The 23,477-nt window shown below is 46.7% G+C and overlaps 1 protein-coding gene across 1 annotated transcript; it reads right to left on the minus strand.

The window, feature by feature from the left end:
- Positions 1-2: 2 nt before the first annotated feature.
- Positions 3-1,543, minus strand: LOC136483159 (uncharacterized). The gene is made up of 3 exons (XM_066480244.1): positions 1,494-1,543; positions 1,169-1,410; positions 3-1,085 (listed from the first exon to the last, which is right to left on the minus strand). Exons 2-3 carry the CDS (start codon positions 1,339-1,341, stop codon positions 26-28), a joined length of 1,233 nt encoding a protein of 410 aa, XP_066336341.1. The 5' UTR covers positions 1,342-1,410; positions 1,494-1,543; the 3' UTR covers positions 3-25.
- Between the last annotated feature and the right edge of the window lie 21,934 nt (positions 1,544-23,477).

Consider the following 23,477-nt stretch of genomic DNA (forward strand, 5'->3'; position numbering starts at 1 on the left):
CAAATAATATTATGGTGATTACAAATCATGATGCCGGTTCCATGGGGTATAAATCAGGATGACGATTCCAAAGGTGCTCGATGAGGTCTTCTTTCAACTGAAAATGTGTTGGCTTGTCTCTAATCTTTTTACTGGCTTCAATAAATTCAGCCAGTGTGCGAGTGGGCGTCCCATGCGAAGGTTGCACATTATCATTTGGGGCATCCGGGAACCGCTCATCAGGGTCCAGAACTCTTTCATCTTCAACAATCATATTGTGCATGATAACACAAGCCCTCACGATCAAAGCTAGTGTCTCTGTGTCCCAAATGCGACCTGGATGTGCTATAATGGCAAACCTAGACTGAAATACACCAAAAAATCTTTCGACATCCTTCCTCACAGCTTCTTGTGCTCTTGCAAAATATTTGGCCTTGTTCCCCATAGGATTGGAGATGGTCTTCACTAAAGTCGCCCAGTGGGGGTAAATACCATCGGCGAGGAAATACCCCATCTTGTACTCATGGCCATTAATGGTATAGTTCACCTCCGGAGCTTTTCCTTCAGTCAGGTTGTCAAACAGTGGAGACCGGTGAAGAACGTTGATATCATTATGAGAACCAGGCATCCCATAAAATGCATGCCAACACCAAAGGTCATGAGATGCAACAGCTTCTAAAATGATAGTTGGCCTGTTCGCATGACCCTTGTACTGCCCCTGTGATTGCATTGGACAATTCTTCCATTCCCAATGCATACAATCGATCGACCCTAACATGCCTGGGAAACCTCTTTTCTCATTGACTGCCAGCAAGCGTGCTACGTCAGCCTCAGTGGGGTGTCTCAAGTATTCAGCTTCAAATATTTCAACAATTGTAGCAACAAACTTACGCAGGCTCTCAAGGGCAGTGCTCTCACCAATACGGATATACTCATCTGTAGAATCAGCAAAGACTCCATATGTGAGCATACGAAGAGCGGCAGTCACTTTCTGGAAGCAACTCAGACCGAGCACACCACAGGCATCTCTTTTCTGCACAAAGTAATTATCATGTGCTTCAACTGCATCCATGATGCGACGGAAAAGTGTCTTGCTCATTCTGAATCTGAAGAATACAAAACAAAAAGGTCAGCAAATTGACATAACAAAAGAAATACTATGAATTAGTGTAATGTCCAAAACATCAACCTCCGACGGAATAAATCATGACCGTACGTCGGATTCGGCGCCAAGTAATCTTGATACATCCTCCGGTGGCCTCCTTCTCTATCGCGAAAAATCATAGCGTGGCCAGGGACCGAACCACCATGGCTTCGTTTCTCTGGAAAAAATGAGCGCACAATACAAGCAGCTGTGACCATGTCGTACGCCTCGTCGTCCGAAGAATCGTCAAGCAATTGGTTTCGGCGACGTGATCTGGAAGCCTTCAACTGATAATAATTGCGCAGCTAATAAGAACATGGAACAAACAACACATGAATTGGATCAAGATATTCGGCTACGAAGTGCAAACCTTGGCGATGCGCTGTGCAATACGGCTTGGTCCATTCTCCGGTACCCTGGATCCCATGTTGGCTTCAAGAAATTCGCCAGTACATTGCCTTGACGACGAACTGGCGGCGATCGCGAGCTGATGGTGAAGGGGAAGGGACGTACGGCGATGGTGTGACGTACGGCGAAGTGACGAACTGGCACAATACAAGCAGCTGTGACCTGGAAGTGACGTACGGCGATGGTGTTGATCGCACTTCGTACGCGACGGCGGCGACACGAGCTGGTTCAACGCGACCTGAATGGAATCACCTCATCGCGACCTGGTTCAACGCGACGGCGGCGACACGACCTCCTTCGACGATGTTTGGCGCGGGAATGGGGCGTTGTTTGGCGCGGAAAAAATTTGCGGCGCGGGAATGATTGCCGAGAAAAAGATATTTCCGGAAAAAAAACACTTGTTGGACTATGCATTTTGCATAACGGTTGGAAAACACCCGAATATAGCCTTGCCATTTTCATTTGGGGGTGCTCCAATTGCCCAAAATGCATAGCTCCAAATGCATAACGATTGGAGATGCTCTAAAGTGCATGCAACGGCCATAAAGAAAGTTCGTGCGCTAGTTTATATTAAATTGAAGAAATAGACATCTGTGCATTAGAGATTATGCCAAAAGAAAAGATAGCCATGTACTGCATGTAGAAATCTTCAGTCCATGCATATGCAATACGCCGGGAATACTGCTAGCTTCCAGGCTTCTTCCGGCACAAAACCAATCGTCATTTCAATGTTAAATAGTTAAATATTTTTTAAGGTAAGAAGGATCAAATGCATTACACGGCTCATCTCCAAACACACCATTTTGCAACTAAAGGATTCTATTCTAATATACTGCATGGCTAGCACCTAATTGCACGCCCTAAGTAATAAAGTATCCCAATATGCTCCGCCCGGCATGCATTGCACAAAAGAGAATATGATGCCAAGTTAGTGATCGCATTCAAATTAAAGTAAATTGCATAATATATGCTAATCCATGGCCAAATACCATGCTATGAGTATACACGTTAACTCTGATAAAATAAGTTAACTACATACTCTAGTCTGGTGATGCCACACATATCTTTCTAAGCCATGGCAATATAAACGTACTAGCTTAGACCCAAATAAAATATTACATCATATATGTCAAAGCATCCCAATCCATAATCTTGCATGATATAATGAATCACGTGCATATATATATATATATATATATATATATATATATATATATATATATATATATATATATGATACAACGCATCAAATAAATGTTTATCACATAAATGTATAAATTTTCTTCTGTCGGCATGCACATATGTCAAAATGCATATATGTCCAAATAATCATACATAGGCCATATGCCGAGTTATTAAGACGTAACTACGTCATGGCCTAAATAAATAACATGATATTCATAAAAGCTTTGCATAAACTAAATACATGCACATCGTGGTCTCCTAAAAAACCCAAATAAGCTATCGGTCATTTGTTTTTACAAAGAGTGTGCGTTAGTTTGCCAAGAAATGAACTCATGTCATGTTCAAAGGAAATGTCAATTATGCCCCAGATAGGCCCTCCAAATGCTATGCATTACGGCTAACTTAAATCTAGCCCCTTAGTTAGACTGCACTCATATAAGATTATGTCCAGCTATAACGAACCAAATCAAATCAAATTAAATAGCATAGTGCATGTGAACCCTTGGTCAAATACCATGTCATGAGCATGTACGCCAACTTTGATAAAACAAATCAACTCCATGTGTCACGCCTAGGTTTGGCTCAACAACATATCTTCCTGAACCTTGGCAAGTGCCCATATAAAATATCGCACCATATGTCGAGTGCATCCACATATATCAAACATGTCGATCCAGAGTTTTGCATGGCCTGATGAGACTATGTCAAACTTAGTCTTCAAAAGTAAACCACGTGCATACACGATACGATGCACTATTTATCCAAGAAATGACCATCGCCAAATGCAAAACATACTCATGCATCCATCCATCCATCCGAGACTACAAGACCGAAGACTTTGTTTTCTTTTTTCGTAGTTTGTAGTAGGAAGCCATATGATGTAATCTTATTTTTCATGTACTCATGTTGGAACTCTTAATCAGGGGTGTTCTCTACGGAGACGTAATTAACATAATGTTTATGCAAATATAAGAATTATGGAAGTATGGACTTGCAATACCTGCTCTTTTTCTTTTGTCCCAATTAAATTTAACCAAAATCAAATTTGTCTCACTATCACGGTGCTGGCAGCGGATGCAACTATCGTGGTCACTGCCGCCGATGCCACTCGCGCCCTGCGGTGCATCAATGGCGTCCAGGAGGGTGCATTCATGGTGGTCCCGTTCTTCTCGGGGAACTTCATCGTGCTATGCCGATCCCATGATCTGCAACACTCTCCTCACAGCTTCCATGGTGCCGGTGGCCGGCACAACGCTGGTGCTACACCCCTGGATGCGTTTGGCGCACGCTGAAGCCGCATCCATGCAATTCAAGGCGTCGCTCGAGGTCGAGGGCATCCCGCCGCACGTTTGGCGGAAAGACACCATAGCCAAGATCCTGGCTCCAAGCTCTTGGGTGCACCAAGTCAACCCGATATCGGCGTCCAAGGCGGAGAGTCATCCCCAAGGTCGTCTGGCTACACATCGCCGAGAATGAGATCGCCATCACCGATGAATAGGCCACGGTTCTCTTCGGCAACTATGGCCATTCGTCTGTCGCAAGGATGTGCTAATGTACCGTGTCATCATCCACATTCGTAAACAAGGCCTTAACAAGGTTATAGAACTAAATTTTGACTCTAGGAGTTGGTAGACCTAAGTAGCACATGGCCACAAATTTAAGGACAACCAATGTATTTGTCATTTTAACTCTTGATACTTTCTCCGTCCCAGAAAGCATATAATTTTAGATTTTACGCAGCCTAGACTTTCTTAGGTATAATTAAGTTTATAAAAAAATTGCATAAATATTTATGTCACCAAATAAATTTACTAAAAAATATATTTTATAATTAATATAATGATTTTGTATCATAAATGTTAGGTATTTTTGGTATAGATTTGGTCAAACTTTACATTGTTGGACTACTATCACTACACCATAACCTACTTTTTCCTACAGTTATGTGTTGGTAAAACTAGCCTTTTGACAACACATAAAGTGTCGGCAATGATATACCTTTTTTAGGGTCACCTTAACTGTTGCCAATAATAATGTAAGGCTACACGTTATGTGTCGGCGTTTGTCCTTCCAACCTAAAAAGTGTCGGCGAAAGTTATAAGACAAACAAACTGTCGTCGTAGCCTAAGCAAACCACTGTCAAAGTGTCGTCGAAGGCTATGCGCCGAAGCAAATAAGATGATAGTGTTGGGCGGGACACCGCACGGCAAAAGAGATGCTAAATGTTGAGCCCACTAAAATAGGTTGCCTCAGAACCCATCCCCATTTGTCAATCCTACTCATGCGACTCGGGGAAAAAACCCGGCAGCCAGCAGAGACTGACGCCGCCAGCCACCAGCAGATCCCGACTTAGCGCGCCACCAGGAGGGCTCCTCCGCCGGGCGCCGCAGGAGGGCTCCGCGGGCTAGGCGCCGTCAGTAGCCACTGCCGCCGTCTCCCAATCCCACCGCAGCCGAACTCCCTAGTCGGAGCCCCGCAGCCCCCCTCCCCAGGCCCACGTCGCCGAATCCAACGACGCCGCCACCCCAGTCCCTAGCCCCCCGTCGCCCTAGCACGCCGCCTCCCAAGCCCGCCGCCCCCAAGCCCGCCGTCGCCCTAGCCCACCGCCGGCCAGCAAAAAGCGGTGCCGCCGCCGCATCCCCATCCGATCTGGGGTGTCGGCTCCTCCTTCCGTAGGCTTGGATTCTCCACCATTGGCGACCGACCCAGGTACGGACAATTCCTCCCATGCTCTTGAACGAGGAACGATTCTAGCTGCGTGTTCTTGATCCTTTCCCGTCGGTTTGAGCGTGCTGCTGTGGCGGCCGTGACTAGCACCGGAGATCTTGGCGGCTGTGATCTTGGAATGAATCCAACTCCAAGGTGAGATATTCGATCTGCCGTCAAATACGCCCTCTTTAGTATGTAGTTTTGCTCCAACAGATGTGCACTCTCTGTTAGATGTGCTTTGTGTTTTGCAAATGTCTATTTGCAGGAATTACGCTGAAGATTGAATGCAGAATGGATTTTTTGAAATATTGCTGGTGCTATATAACATGGTATGCCAGTGGAGGGTCCAAAAGTCAAACCTTTTTTCAGAATTTGTTGGGATCTGGGTAGTTGATTTTATATGAAGTTTTTCAATAGTTTATCTTGCCATGTACATGTAGTAATTGGACATATTGCAGTCTTCCTTGAAATGTTTGTTTTGCGAGGCGAGGTTAATTATAATTAGTCAAGAGTCTTATTTGCAATTGTTTGAGTAATGCAATGATTAGTTATAAGGTATGACTCTGAAAATCCTAAGAACTGGTACAAAATACCATCGTTACAATCAAGTATAGACCACTGTCTTATCAGTACTGCTGCATATTTTTTTCTTCAGTTAAATAGCTCATCATCAGATTCAGAAGCACTCAGTTCGCACTCAGTTTCAGTTTCCTCTGTTTCTTCAGGTGAAATGATGTCATTTTGACTAGTTCAGTAAATTCTTGTACATGGCATTCTTGTTTTGATTAGTGGTTTGGTCTGGCATTCTTGTACATGGCTTGCCACTAACACCCTTCCCCATATTCTTGAAACTCCTAAGGAAGAAATGGTTTCCCTAGAAATTTTTGGGTGAGTTTATTGTCCAAAAGAAGCACTAATTATGTCGCTATGTTTTTCACAATCAAAGCAATTTTCATCTTAGTTTTCATTTCAAGTGGAATGTCTAAGTATACTAAGAAATTACTCTGAGCTTGAATACTTAAACTCTCTCATGCAATTTCCATATTATAAAGATATAATTAAATGCAATACAGTTTCCATATTATATTTAGCTAGCAGCAACACTTATATTCACTTTCAGATTAGACCAAAGGTGTGCTATTATTCTTTTGACCACTAAATTAGGAGATTGTTGTGATAGCTAGATCCATCAGTGCACACGTACGAAAACTGCTGATGGCTGCAGTTGACGATGAGCACGCGTGGGGCCTACCGTCAGTGACTAGGATGAGGGAAGTAGTTGAGGCCAATATCGTCCATACGAAAATACTTGAACTTCCCTATTTGGCACCATACGAAAATACTTGAACTTCCCTATTTGGCACCATACGAAAATACTTGAACTTCCCTATTTGGCACCATACGAAAATACTTGAACTTCCCTATTTGGCACCATACGAAAATACTTGAACTTTCCTATTTGGCACCATGGGTTTCTGCTGCAAACAAGGGTATTTATGCCTTTTTGCCGGTCACTTGACACCGTTACTGCCCTAAATGGACGACAATGCCATTTACGAAAGGAAATTTCAACTTGTTGCCAGATAAGAAAGTTCAAATTTTTGAGTGCCAAATACGAAACACTGGTTTGTTTCAGTGCCAAATAAATAATTCTCTCATAATTAAATAGACTCCCAGCAGTACGTGCAACAAAACTTCCAAATTAAACGAGGGTGAGGGCATTATTAGTACTGGGTGGTTTAAGTGCTTTTGCAGTTTTGTCATTGTATTTAGTGCGCGCTGGGCAGTCCCTGTGACGACATTTTCGAAATGGTATCACGTACGAAAGGGAGGCTGCATATATATTTAATGTTATGCTAATATTATATTAAACACCCTAGAGTTCTACCCAAAGTCAATAAATTATTCCCTTTTGTCTCAAAAAAAATGTAATTCTCACTTTTATAGTAGTCCAACAATGTAAAGTTTGACCAAATCTATACCAAAAATACCTAACATTTATGATACAAAATCATTATATTAATTATATAATATATTTTTTAGTAAATTTATTTGGTGACATAAATATTTGTGCAATTTTTTATAAACTTAATTATACGTAAGAAAGTCTGGGCTGCATAAAATCTAAAATTATATGCTTTCAGGGACAATAAAATGACAAATACATTGGTTGTCCTTAAATTTGTGGCCATGTGCTACTTAGGTCTACCAACTCCTAAAGTCAAAATTTAGTTCTATAACCTTGTTAAGGCCCTGTTTACGAATGTGGATGATGACTTGGTACATGAGCACGTCCTTGCAACAGACGAATGGCCGTAGTTGCCGAAGACAACCGTGGCCTATTCGTCGGTGATGGAGATCTCATTCTCGGCGATGTGTAGCCAGACGACCTTGGGGATGGCTCTCCGCCTTGGACGCCGACATCGGGTTGACTTGGTGCACCCAACACTACTGGAAACTCGAATACTTCTGTGGGTGTTGCATTTTTCTGTGTGTGTTTCTCTATACACATGTGCGTTTCAAAAAACCCGACATAAATATTCGAAAACCCACAGAAAAATTGCGTGATTTTTCTGTGCGTGTCAATACACATAGAAAAATTGACATTATTCTGTCGGGCCTATTTATTCTCTTTGATGCACAGTATGAAAATAGGCCGGCGGGCCATGGCCAAAATATATGCAGCCAAAATGCGTCCGCTCCGAAATTTCAACGAGGCACATCTGCTGGCCTTTTACATCTTTAGCGGGGCACGAGACCCGCGCGCATCACGCAATCTTGGCGCTGCTGACCGATTCTTTACCAGGGCACGAGACTTCTTTGCACAATGCATTCATCTTTTAACCGGGGCGTGTAGCCCATGCGTGCAGCGCAACCGGCCGTTACCAGCTCTTTTTACCTTTTACCAAGACATGACGTCCATGTATGGGGCACCACCCTCACTAGCCCTATTTACCAGAATGGAGGAGGACAAGAAACTTGTCGATGAAGTTGTCGCAGATCAAAAGGGAGGTAGAGAGACAGGAGCGGGGCTCCTTGATTTGTCACTGAAGATCGGACCGAGAGTCTGAAAAGAACTGGGGTTCCCATCTTGTTCCGGGCACCGACGAACGAGCGTAGCTGCTTCCGCCGGCTGGTCCGGAGAGGGCCTCCGGTGTGTGCTTCGACGATGCGGGAAGGCAGCCGGACGGTGCTGTGTTTGAGGTGGGAAGTTGGCAGGTGTTTGCTATGGGAGTGTATGTGTGGGGAGCCTGACGGCACTGTGGATTAGAGAGCCAGGTGTATCAGCTTGTTCGGTTGGCTGGTTCGTATCATTGCTGGTTCGTTTATGTAAGATAGAAGTATTGCTGGCTGGTTCAGATGAACAGTACTCATGTGAGGGGGCTGGCCAGCCCAGCCAGCGCCAGCCAGCCCAGCGATCGAGCTGTATATGTGTATGTGTATGTGTGTGTGTGTGGGGGGGGGGGGGGGGGGGGGGGGGGCTCGAACGTTTGCACTAGCCTGCTACTTATAGACAAGCAACCAGCGGTTCTAAGACTTGGCACTCCTTTAAATTTGATTTCCCTTCGCTAATGACACCGGCGCGCTGGAGTTTGAATTGCTGCGCGCGCTGGCGGAGAACGTGTGATCGTGGGTCTCTCCGGACTTGGTCAAAGTAGTTCTCGTCTAACTTGGTCAAGGCCCAAGCACGGAGCATCCTCTGGCTATTTCTTTGATTTTAGTATGCTCAAACCTGCTCTACTACTAGCATGCCCGGTTCCTGTTGGTTTGAACCCACACATATAGCGTAGGCAAAGATAGCACTTGGCATGGAGACGGAATTTGGGTATCTCCCGCGCGACTGCTGGACGGGACTCTTTCCGGATGTGAAGTTCGTGGAAGTTTGAATCCTCCTTTGGACTTGGACTTGTCGCATCGAGACCTGCTGCTCCCTCTCTATGGCTTGTGGGCCACTTTATCTTTAGATTGAAGTAATTAATTTAATAAAGGAAAATGGGGAGGTTTATCTCCTGGCCGGCATACGTAGCGCTACACGCTAGGTAGTATATATACACCACTATACTATACGTTGCATGATCATACTTTAATCCATGCGTGTGCAAAGTGTTTGCATTTACGGCCGGGTGTATTTATGGGACATGTGATAATACTTATTTACTCCCGCAGCGCTGTATGAGAGTATCCATGGTCCGACTTGTTCCGTACATGCATATACATTTGCATAAGTCATTATCTTTTTCTTTCTCCTTTTGAATAATCACCACGTCACTTATATGATAGATTATGCTGTCAATGCCCTTTAGAATTCAGAACCCTATATAGGTATACACCTTCACTCATCGTGCATATTTGTATGCACTATATTTCATAACCAACCTCATATATATATACATACATTAGTTTCATTTTCTTTCTATGCGTGAACACGCTCATGCATATATGTACATGTGTGTCCCCTTTTTCTTTTTGCTCCATCTTCTTTTCCTCTTTAGCCATGTTATATTATTTCTTATTTGCCTATATCATATTCATATAAAACTTAATCATCTATACCATTTTATTTAATATGGTATAAATGTTTTCACACATTTTTGTGTATGCCAAAATTGGTGTCAACAGTGCCGCAGTCCAGCTTCGGCGTCATCAATGGTGGTGATGCGCTGGATGATGCACGCGCTCTCCACCTGCCTGTCCATCGGATGTCCGGGCGGCAATGGCTCGTGGTTGCAGATGATAGGGTCATTCTTGCCGGCTCACAGCGGGCTGCTGGGAGGGGTTGGTTGGCCAGCCTGCGAGCCCTCCGGCGTTCCAGGGCTGTTCGGCCGCCACGCCCTGACAAAGCGTAGCTGACCAGAAGAGCGCCGACGTCGTTCCTAGAGTTCTTCGGTGACCTGGGCCGCTTGCAGTCTCTGGCGAGGTGCCAGAATGCACGACATCACAAGCACCACAGAGGCATGCGGCAGGTGGTGAGCCTATGAGTGTAGGAGAGATAGTTTAGGCACCTGTCGCGCAGCGCGTCGGATGCGGCGCCATCGCGTCAGCCCTGGGGTGTGCATAGTGGTGGTCCGCTGATCCTCCGGGTTCCGTGGCAGCACCTCCCTCCAACCCTCCATGTCAAGGGCTCAGATGCTGTGACGTCCTCGTGGAGGCACTCGATGGCGAGCCTGAGGTGGGCGAGGACGCTGTCGACACAGAATTTTTGTCTCCGTGCCGAGGATACACGCAGCAAGCCGGAAGGGTCCGTTCGATGGAGCAGATCCGTCTAGCTTCAGCGCAGGGGTGGTCTATCCTGTGCAATCCTCCCGAGACGTGCCAGTCAATTTGACCCTGCAATTGACAAGGAGAGAAAGTTTATCAGTAATTAAGGGCGTAACGTGCCGGTGTTGCCAGACAGTCCCGAATGTGCGGCTCTGATAGCCGATATGAGAGGAGATCGACTAAATAGTCGATTCTAGCATATTCATAAGAATAAATTGGTTAAGCTCATGGGGTTGTGTAAGAAGAATCGGTTATCATCCAGGATAAATATTATTTGAGAAAATATTAATCAATGGCAATAAGATATCAATGATGATCAGTTTCTACTAAGCCAATGATTACAAGTAACCGAATCCCTTTTTTATATAAAGAAACAATTCAGCACCATTCAACCATTTAATAAAGATAAATTTAATGAATATATTAGATCTCATCTATCGCTATGACCAGTGGGGCATGAGGCAGAATCATGCAGGCCGTAGAAACAACAATAGACTTGACGACCCTAACTCATTACTAATATCAGTGGGGCATGAGGCAGAATCATGCAGGCCGTAATACAATAATAAGATCATGGGGCTAACACATCTTTCAACCTATCTTTACTTCAACGGTCTCGTGATGCAAACTGTTCGTGAAAGCTTTCGATATCGGCTAAAACAGCTGATTCAGGCATAGCGCACAGTTAGGGTCATGCCTTACCAGGAATAGATCTACTGAATAATGATCCCCACTCCACGGTACTAACAATGGGGTGTGAGGCAGAATCACACAGGCTATGATAACGGGCCATGGAACGGTTTTCGCTAGCCAATAGATCTACTCGAGACGCAACATGCCTTAACCGCACGCTATGCACGATTAAGATTGATATAAAACAGCCGATAAAAACATAACTCATCGTTCAAGGTGTGGATTAGATCAGTTTTAGATTAACAAACGATGGGTTAAATAAGATATAAGGCCGATCGAAATCAATCTCAAACGGGGAGAATGATATTGCTGTAATTAGATAAACAATGAAAGCAATAAGTTATATCGGTAACTTAATGAATCTACCAGAGACTGCCATTCTAAGGTAGAGCCGATAACTTGACCTTGATCTAGTTCAAGCAGTGGGGTGTGAGGCAGAATCATACAGGCCATACTTGAACTAGACAAGAGTCGATAACTAGCCTATACCAGAGTCGCAGTTGGGGTCGACCGGATCGATGCAGCCATACGAACAGAGGTATAAACCATGATGGTACTTACAGACAAGCAGTGGAGGTCGACCAGATCGATGCAGCCGTACTCGCTGAAGAACTCGCCGAGATCTACTCTACTCCTACTCTTAAGGGGTGGCCAGAGCCGAAAAAGTAATTGACTTGTATTTGATTGATTGTGTGTTCTTTATAATAGCCGGGGTTTGGTATTTATACCCGGAGCCTAGAACGAACCCTACTCGAGTACGACTCAGTACAATTTTTGGTATGAAGGAAATATTTCTATCTTAAGATAACTTAGACTCTAATCTTTCCCCTTTTGTAGAGTCCGATATGTATCTTCTCTATGCCAATCATATCTCGTCATCGTTATCTGCTGACGTCGTTCGGAGAGAACCGATCCTAGTGTCACATTTGATTCAGCAGATATCAGCGTTTACTCAATCGACTCCTTGCAAATAGCTACTTGCTGCTGTGCTGCCTCGGCCATACCGGACACGTCCGGTAGGCATGTGCAGGCAGACAGCAGGTCATGCGTTGCTTGCACTTCTTGCTCCGGCTCGGCGCTCTTGAGGTCTTGTGAGGCTTCTTCGCTGCATGAAGACACAATGGACATACTTTCCATTGAATTGCACTCAATAGCATCATCACATTTGGATTTTCCGTACAATTCAACAAGTCTAGTCCAAATGAGATGAGCACTCTCCGGAGGTGGTTGTCCATTAAAGATTTCCTCATCTTGAACCTCTGCACTCAATGTACTCAAAATGACATTAATAGCTTGAGCATTGAGTTGCACACATATCTCTTCCTCTTTTAACAATTTTTTGTAGTTGCTCCAATCAACTATAGGAAGAGGCATGCTTGCATCCACACTATGCTCAACAAGAGGACTAATATCCCTAAAAGCATTGAGTACATGAATTGACTAAGGTAGAAAGTTTGACCATCATTTTGGAGAAGCACCGGCTCCAACTCGATAGGCGTCGACATCCTTTTCTCATGGCGGTGAAGCTTTAGGTGAGTTCTAGCTCTGATACCACTTGAAAGGACCTAGGATGTTGCCTAGAGGGGATGAATAGGCGTTTTTGAAAATTAACACCTTTAATAGCGAAAATGATTAGTAATGGGAGTTTTCGAGTGGAAATTCCAACTCAGAGTAATGCAACCCCTCACAAGTTAGCCAACGAGTATATAAAAGATACTAAGTGAATCTAGGAGACTAAAACCTACAACACAAAGATTAATGTAGTGAATAGATAAAAATAGGGTAGGGGCCAATACCGGACATGTTCGATATAGTTATCGGACACGTCCGCTTAACTCAGGTGCTGTAAGAAATATCGGACATGTCCGATAGTGCTACCGAACACGTCCGGTATACACGTGTTCCACAGAGTGAACCCTAACTTGCTCCTTTCAATTCCAAACTTGAATCCAACCTGTAGGCACCCATTAAAGATGGTGCCACACATAGGTAACCTGCACAAGATCTCAAGCAACACAAGTGGATCACAAATATCAAATGAAATGCGAATTGAGACACGATATTTTATTTACCGAAGTTCAGACTCTGCTGGGTCATACTCTCCGTTGAGGGGGCTGTGGATGACCCAGCGAAGATCAGCCCTGGAGGGTACCACAAAGGTCACTCTAGCCGGAGTCTTTTTCAACTCCTTTTCCTCCTTCCACTAGTTGATTCCTTCCCTTGCTGTGGCGGAATCGACCGTTACAGACTTTCTGAGGCAACCACAATCTCTCGGGTTCTCTCCGGCGACGCCTAGCCATCTAGGACCAAAGAGTCCAAGAGTAACAAATGCAAATCATGAGATTGACAATATGCACAAGTGCTCAAGTGGTTGGATTGCTCTATTTTTTGAATTCTCTCTCCACCCACAAATGGATTTGGCAATTGGGATGAATCACTCACTAAGAGAGGGTTGGAGAGTGTTTGCAAGGCTCAAAAACATGTATGTCAACCAGCAGAATCAGCAGCCTCCAAAGGTGGAGGCTTGGGGGTATTTATAGCCCCCTTGAAAAACTAGCCATTTTCTAGCAGTTGAGCTTGACTTGCACTGCGCCAAAGGTTAGAGAGTTATAAGAATGCGGGGTGTCAAAACTCCTGACGATTACTGAGACTTCCAATGCCTGGAACTCCTGACTCTTTCTTGGTGGAACTTCTGACCTTGTCACTTTTGAAAAACTAGCCGTTAGAGAGCTATTGGTGCATACCGGACACGTCCGGTAGGCATACCGGACATGTTCGGTAATACTTGGGCAGTTAGCTCTCACATCAGTAAGGTGTCGGGACTCTCGACTCTTGTCGAGACTTTCAACTCCTGGAACTCCTGACTCAAGTTCGGGACTTCCGACAAACCCAATTAGAGAAACATCGAAGTGACCCCTGCCATACCGGACACATGTCCGGTATGCTCGGCCACAGCACACCAAGTTAGTTTCTCTCTTCTCTCTTTCACTCAAACCTCTCATAGGTTGTCTTGAGCACTTATGAATAATCATCTATCAATATGATCCATCGCTCTTAATAGTATGGCATACCTATTAACTCAAGATTAAATGAAAAATGAATTTAAACCTTTTTTTGAGTTGATCTCCTTTGAATCGATGCCATGTCTTTCAATCTTCATTAAGTGAGGGTGCCAACATGTCAATATTGATCTTTTCACTTGAGCATAGCCATCATGAGCACGTGACTTGATTTTATTCATCAAATATAGATAACCCCAAATGTACCAAGTCACTTCCAACAATCAATCTAATAATGATTTGACCTCCACATCAATATGACCATTATAGCTTGATTAGTACCTCAACTAAATGCAAGTACTTCCTTCTTCACCCTAGCTAGGTTCTTCGGCCGTCAAGCAGTCGCTTGCCCTTCACCCTTGCTTAGTACCTCGAAGCCTTTCCTTGCTATCTTCACCATCTCAAACCATCAAGTCACATCTTGTGTTGAATCATACAATGAATTCCATAGAACACCATCTTCATCAATCATGAAATCCCACAATAAATAAGCCTTTACATGAATTCCATTTGCATTGTTGTCTTATGCTTGAACTAGATTGTTTATACAAAAACACATCATTTTGGCTTTATATTTGAACTCAAGTGTATGTGAGACTTTCAATGTCCTGTTTCACACTTAGCAAATATGTTAGACCTTTAATCGCGTTGTCATTCAATCATCCAAAACCCACTAAGGGGCTAGATGCACTTTCAGAACATAGTCATCTTCGATCTTCACTAAGATGTCTTTTGCTATTCTGTCCAGAAACCGAATTGTATGGTCCACCATCTATAATTGAATATATGTAGGAAACAAAGGCCCTTCTAACAAGTTATCATATGTTACCTTGGACATGATGTTTGTGGGGGTATTAACCCCTATACCCTTATGGCTAAGCTTGGCCCGGCCCGGATCAGTGGGTTCGGTCCACCAGAAGACGACGCATGGCCCGGCCAACCTGTTCGAAGTCCCACGCAAGGAGTCAAGACAGATTTGGCGATCAAGCAAGATCTTGGTCGGTTAGAATAGGAATCCTTATCCGGCCACCTATGGCAATTGTAACTGACTAGGATTAGTTTTCAGATCTGTAACCCTGCCCCCGGACTATATAAGGTGGGCAGGGGACCCCTCTAAAAAACATCTCTCATCGACATACAACAATACAATCAGACACAGGATGTAGGTATTACGCCTTCTTGGCGGCCGAACCTGGATAAAACCTCGTGTCTGTCTTGCGTCACCGTCTTGTTTGTGGCTTGCGCATCTGTCTGCCGACAATCTACTACCTTGGGCATACCCTAGGTAGACTGCCGACCATATTTCGTCGACAGTGGCATGCCAGGTAGGGGGTGTGCGTACTGCTCTCCAAGCAAACAAGATGGTCATCATCTCTGGCTCCATGGCTACGCCGAATGGCCTCACGTTCACCGTCGACCAGATCACCTGGACCACCGGCTCCGACGACTTCATCGCCATGACCACGGAGGAGGCGTGGATTCAGTCTGCGTCGACCACTACTTCACCTACATCGGCTACGGCTCCGACCACGGTGGATACGGCTCCGACCACGGTGGATACGGCTCCGACCACGATGGATCGGGCTCCGACCATGGTACATCTGGCTCCGACCACGCCTGCATCATCTTCAGCCACGCCGACCACTCGTCGTCCGCTTCCCCGCTACGAAGGGAAGCAGATCAACAACACCGACCTGCTCGACTCCATCGATCGGGTTGGCACCAAACTCGCGGAAACCCTAGCTCTGGTAAGTGCAATTCAAAGTCGACCTAATGAGCAGGTAACCGCTCCCCACAACAGATCTACCCGACCCGCTCGGGCCAGTCGTCCTACACGACTTGGTACAGATCTCGTGGTCATATCTACTCCTGAAGGGCGCTCTGCTCGTCGCTGGCCAGCCTCCAAGATGGGACTCTGGCTCTCTGAGTGTGAAGCCTCGACGGAGAACTACTAGGCCCAGCCCTACGGCCTGCGAAACGCTGCCTCCAACTACGCGTATAATATACAGCGCTGCTCAGATTTGTGTCTTGTACATCGACCTCGGTCGAAGCCACGCAACTTTGTCAACATGATTTGGATTGAGGATTATCAAGAAGGATCCATCCACACTGTCCAAGAGGGTGACTCCGGCTCCTCGTCTGGCATCGCATCTAATGCCTCCGTCCACACCGAGCTCTAGCATCACGACAATGAAGGCATCGAATACAATCTGGATATCCCAGACCATGCCCCGGGGTTCCCACAATTCCCGTCTTTCTCGTCAAGGCGAGGGGATTTGATCAATGTTGTCAACAATGACGAACCGCCAGCAGTTGGCGAAATAGAACAAGAAAGGATTGCACACGAGGCATGCAATATTGACCGGCTTAATCGCCAGCAAATTGAAGCTGAAGTAGAAGAGGAGGCATGATGCATAAGGGTCCAGCCACGCGACCTTAACAATGCTTTCGATAGGGTGGGGGACAAACAGGTCTTCAGGACTCCAAGCGCCAACGTAGCCGTCGCCATGGCGACAATGCAATGGCTACCCAACACCCCGGAAACCCAGGCAGTTCACGATGATATACAAGATTATCTGACGGCTGCTATGGCTCAGACCGCAGAGATGATGAATCAAGCCCGGGCTCCATCTGTTTCAGTCGAATCAAGCCACAGCCGCCAATACTCAAGTCGCTCACAGCCACCCAACCAACGTGGCTCACGCAACAACGACCCATCAGACAACCGTCAAGGCGGAAATGGTGGTCATGACAGTGGTCGGGATGACAACCGCCGTCGGGAGGACAACCGCCGTGATGTTCGGGATGACAACCGCCGTGATAACCGCGATAATCGCCGCGGTCACCACGGTCGCAGGGTTAATCAAGATGGCAACTGGGATCGCCGTGATGGCAATAACGATCTCCGCCGCTACCTTGGGGAATGCGATCTGCGCGATCACATCAACCAAAGAGCCAACGATCGAGCATCCTACGAAAGTTATCGCCGTATGGAATATGACACTGCCCACGGTCCGCCAGGTTTGAAGCAGTTTACTCCGCACCTTCACCAAGTCATATGGCCCAAGAACTTCAAGCTCGAGAAACTTCAGAAGTACGATGGCCAGGAAAACCCCGAATTATGGGTCATGCTCTATGAAACCGCGTGCAGATCAGCCATTGCTGATGAGCACGTCATGTCTAACTACTTCCCAGTTGCTGTTGGCCATGAAGGTCACCAATGGCTGGTCAGCTTGCCGGCAAACTACTTTGATTCTTGGCAAGAGCTCAAGCAAGCCTTCATCGACAACTTCATTGCTACTTGCGAACAACCCGGCAACAAATATGATCTACAACGGATTCAAGATCGAAAAGATGAGCCACTGCGCGAGTACGTCCAGCGTTTCTCGGAGATGCGCATCAAGGTCCCATCAATCTCTGACAACGAGGCAATCAAGGCTTTCATCACTGGCCTCCGCTTCCACGACGCCTTGAGGGACAAGCTCCTCCGCAAGAGACCTGAATCAGTCACAGCGCTCCTGGCCACTGCTAAGAAATATGCGGACGCCAACGACGCTAAAAAGATAATTATCGAAGAAGCAGCAAGGGTTCCACGCTCCGACCACCCCCACACCGTGACGACTACCATGGCAACCGTGGTCGGAACGACAATTTTGACCGCCGCAACCAGCGCAACGACTCCTACGACCACCGCGACCAACGTAATCAGCGGCATAACCGCCACGACGATTACAGGGGCAAGCGTGCTCGGGAAGACGACGGCGAGGTCAACACCGTTAAAAAAGGTGGCGGACGTCGTAACTACGAAGACGACTACGCCAAAGCATTGAAAGGGCCCTGCCAGCTCCATCCTAAGTCAAACCATACCATGGAGAATTGCCGCGTTCTCAAGTCTATCTACACGCGTCAATAGGCTCCGGATACGTCCGACAAGCCTAACGACGCAGGGGAACAGCGTAACGAGGACAACGACGACGAAGACGCAGATCCTCGTCACAAGTACGTCAAGCCAACCGATCGCGTGCACACCATCATCGGAGGCAAAGTGTCCATCGAGACCAAACGAGAACGCAAGCTGCTCGCCCGTGCTTGCTTGAACGTGGCCAACACCGACAACCTCCTCATTGATCCGTGGCTCCCTCCGTGGTCTCACCGCGAAATCTCCTTCAGCAGAAAGGACCAATGGGCCGCAATACCTGAGCCAGGATGTTTTCCCCTAGTCCTCGATCCTTGTATCAACAAGGTTCAGTTCGACAGAGTACTGATCGATAGCGGTAGCTCCATCGATATACTGTTCAAGAACAGTCTGCTCGCCCTAAAAATAGCCCAGGCGAACCTCAAGCCGTACGAGGCATAGTTCTAGGGTGTTCTCCCCGGACAGAGCTCTACACCTCTCGGGCAGATCACGTTACCTGTGCAATTTGGGACTCCAGACCACTTCCGCACTGACTACGTCAACTTCATGGTCGCTGACTTTGACGGCACCTACCATGCTATTCTGGGTCGACCGTCGCTCACCAAGTTCATGGCCATACCTCATTATAGGTATCTGGTGCTCAAGATGCCTACCGAGAAAGGAGTTCTAACCCTCCGAGGCAACGTGTACGCAGCTTATACCTACGAGGACGACAGTTTCAAAATAGCAGAGCCTCACGACCTCTCTATTCGCATGGCCGAGACCATGCTCGACGCCAAGAAGACCTCGGTCGACCACCTGGAGATCCCAGAGCTCGAGGCTCCACGCAAGAACATCAAGTCCAAGGAGCACAAGGTGATCTAGCTGGTCGACGGTGATCCCAGCAAAACGGCCCTTATCGGGGCCAACCTGGATCCCAAATAGGAAGACGCGCTCGTCAGGTTCTTGAGGAGCAACATGGATGTGTTCGCATGGAAACCTGCTGGCATGCCCGGTGTACCTCGGAACTTGATCGAGCACTCCTTGAATGTCAACGGCAAGGCCAAACCTATTAAGCAGAAGCTACGACGGTTCGCTCACGACAAAAAGGAGGCAATTAGGGTAGAAGTTACGCGGCTTTTGGCAGCCGGATTTATTAAAGAAGTGTATCATCCGGAGTGGTTAGCCAACCCGGTTCTTGTATGCAAAAAGAATAATGAATGGAGAATGTGCGTTGATTACACTGATCTCAACAAACACTGCCCTAAGGACCCCTTCGGCTTACCTCGCATAGACGAGGTCATAGATTCAACCGCCGGTTGCGAGCTGCTTTCCTTTCTCGATTGCTACTTTGGTTATCACCAGATCGCTCTCAAAAAGGATGACCAGATCAAGACATCTTTTATCACGCCTTTCGGCGCCTACTGCTACATGACCATGTCATTCGGGCTCAAGAACGCCGGGGCTACCTACCAACGCGCTATACAGGCCTGCCTCAACGACGAGATAAAAGACGGCCTCGTCGAGGCTTATGTTGATGATATAGTTGTCAAAACCAAGGAAGCACATACCCTTGTTGACAACCTGGAATGCACCTTTGCAGCCCTTAACACATTCCAGTGGAAATTAAACCCAAAAAAGTGCATCTTTGGTGTTCCTTCTGGCATACTACTTGGCAACATCAGCAGTCACGACGGCATATGCCCTAACCCAGAGAAAGTCAAAGCTGTCTTGGACATGAAGCTGCCCAAAAAGGTGAAGGATGTTCAGAAGCTTACCGGATGCATGGCCGCCCTCAGTCGTTTCATATCAAGATTAGGCAAAAAAGGATTACCGTTCTTTAAACTGCTCAAAGCATCTGAAAAGTTTGAGTGGTCGAAGGAAGCAGACGATGCCTTCACAGAGCTAAAACAATACCTTACGTCACCTCCGGTCCTCACTGCTCCCAGAGAAGACGAAACACTCATGCTTTACATTGCGGCTACTAATCGAGTGGTCTCCACGGCCATGGTGGTCGAGCGCGATGAGCCCGGCCACATCTATAAGGTACAGCGACCAATCTATTTCATCAGTGAGGTACTCAATGAGTCCAAGACCAGGTACCCACAGATTCAGAAGTTGATCTACGCCATACTGATAACATCCCGAAAGTTGAAACACTACTTCGACAGATATCGTGTGGTGGTCATGACTGAGTACCCTCTGCGAGACATCATTAGCAACAAGGATGTGAATGAGCGCATCGTCAAATGGGCAATGGAGCTATGCCCCTTCTCCTTGGAATTTGCAAGCCGTACTACAATCAAGTCTCAGGGACTCATCGATTTCATCGTCGAGTGGACAGACTTAAGCACGCCTGCCTCTCCGGGATCCGACGAGTATTGGACGATGTACTTCGATGGCTCTCTCAACATTGACGGTGCGGGAGCAGGAGTCCTTTTCATGTCACCATCCAAGGAGCAGCTCCAGTACGTCCTCAAGATTTATTTCCCAGCATCTAATAATGCCGCCGAGTACGAAGCATGCCTACATGGTTTGCGCATTGCGGTTGAGCTTGGCATTAAATGTCTCTATGTCTACGGAGACTCGGCTCTGGTCATCAACCAACTCAACAAGGACTGGGACACGACCAGCGAAAAGATGGATGCATACTGCAAATCGATCAGAAAGCTGGAAGGCAGGTTCTATGGCATCGAGTACATACACGTGGTCCGAGACAAGAATCAAGCAGCGGATGCGCTGTCAAAGTTAGGATCATCCCGAGCCAAAGTCCCACATGGCGTATTCGTCCAAGACCTGCTCACGCCTTCCATCGAAGAGGAAGATTCCATGGTCGACAAGCCTCCAGACCAGCAATTGGTGGCTACGGTTCCAGCGTCGAGCACCACCGAGCCGCCTTCGACCACTCATGAGCCCGACTGGAGAATACCTTTCATCAAGTACCTAACAGATGGCAGCGGTTACACTGATCGGACAGAAAATGAGCGACTAATGCGTCGTAGTAAGCAGTATCTGCTCGTCGATGGCAAGTTATGGCGCAAAAACGTAAAGGAGGAAATCTTGATGAAGTGTATAACCCAGGAGGATGGCGAACATCTCCTAGACCAAATCCACTCTGGCTCCTGCGGCAACCACGCGGCCTCAAGAACGCTGATCGGTAAGACTTTCCAAGCAGGGTTCTATTGTCCGTCAGCAGTAGCCGACGTAGAGAAGCTAGTCCACCACTGTGAGGGTTGTCAGTTCTTCACCAAGAGAATCCACGTACCAGCACATGAGATCCAGACAATACCAGCCTCTTGGCCCTTCGCATGCTAGGGACTGGATATGATCGGGCCCTTCAAACTGGCTCCTGGGAAATTTACATGCGTCTTTGTGCTGATCGACAAATTTTCTAAGTGGATAGAATACATGCCTTTGGTACAGGCATCCTCAGAAAAGGCTGTCACGTTCCTCGACCAGGTCATCCACCATTTCGGCATACCCAACAGCATCATCACTGATCTGGGTACTCAGTTCACCGGGAACGCTTTTTGGGACTTCTGCGATGAAAGGAGTATAGTAGTAAAATACGTCTCGGTGGCGCACCCTAGAGCTAATGGACAAGTCGAGCGGGCAAACGGCATGATCTTGGACGCATTGAAGAAGAGGATGTACAGAGAAAATGACAAAGCTCCCGGAAGATGGCTCAAAGAGTTACCAGCCGTGGTCTGGGGCCTCAGAACTCAGCCTAGTCGTAACACCGGCGTCTCACCATACTTTATGGTGTACGGTGTTGAGGCAGTCCTCCCAATAGATATAGCTTTCAGATCAGCACGGGTCGAGAACTTTGACAAAGGCAGGGTCAACGAAGTGCGGGAGCTCAAAGTGAATAGTGCAGAAGAGAAGCGGCTTGACTCTTGCGTACGTACAGCCAAATACCTTGCTGTTTTGCGCAGGTACTACAACAAGAACGTTAAAGAGTGGTTCTTCGTGGTCGGTGACCTGGTCCTGAAGTGGAAGACGAATCAGGCTGGTGTCCATAAACTCACAACTCCATGGGAAGGGCCCTTCATGATCAAGGATGTCACACGACCAATATCTTACAGGTTAGCTCACCTGGACGGTACAGACGTACCTAATTCATGGCACATCGACAAGCTTAGGCGTTTCTATGCTTAACTACTAAGATATGTACTCCTCTTGTACTTTCAATTTCATTCAATAAAGCTATTATGATTTCTCCGACCATTCTGATGTGTCACTTCGAATTTTATGGTTACTTTAACTTAGCCAGACAAAGCCGACCACCATTCCTTCTCGGGTTTTCGGAGCAGGCCCTGTCTCTGGTTCCTCCCAACGCGTGCACGAGATCCGCTCTCTACGCTACGGGTGATCGGCAGGTCCCCCCTGGTTTGACTTGTCTGCGTCTACGTGTGCACAGGTCACGCACCTCACACTCTGACCACATGGCAAATCGGGGCCGTACAAACTTTTCAGGATGACGTGTCGAGTAAACTGGTACAACTAAACAGAACGCTAACATGTTCTCACTTAGTTACACAAAAAGGAATTTCAAGCTTAAATACGTTTTATACAAAACAAACAAGCTTATGATGATATACAGTTATGTTATTACAAGCTTGCCTGAAGAGGCCCAAGTTTACAATAACACAACTACATCCTTCTTCTACAGCTCTAGCCTATTCTATTGGCTGGTCGGGACACGCGGCACCCGCTGCTCGCTGCTTCTGATATCCTGCTCGAGTCTCAGAGACTCTTGTACTGGTCGAGCTGAAGGGGATGGCCCCGCCAATGCCTGGCTGGTCGAGACCGTAGGTTTTGTCAGTTGGCTCGCAACTGATGGCGTTTCCAGCTGACTTATCGATGGCGTACCCCGTACAGGTGCCGTCCCACCTCCACACAGGTTAATGTCGCCAATTATCTTTGACGACAGGTCCAGCTGGGTCATCCGAAGCTCCTCAGCCTTGTCTGGGTCTACCTCCTTTGGGTACCCAGCCTCCAGGCGCTTGAGATCGATCAGGGGGTAGTGGGCAAGCACCATGCTTAGCACATGTGCACCTGTGTACTCACTTGCCTCCTTCACGAACTCTTGGAACCATCCCCATGCCTTTTGGCATCTCTCGACCAGTCCGAGCTGCGGTGTCCT

Source organism: Miscanthus floridulus, chromosome 9 (genome assembly GCF_019320115.1).
Source record: "Miscanthus floridulus cultivar M001 chromosome 9, ASM1932011v1, whole genome shotgun sequence".
NCBI lineage: Eukaryota > Viridiplantae > Streptophyta > Magnoliopsida > Poales > Poaceae > Miscanthus > Miscanthus floridulus.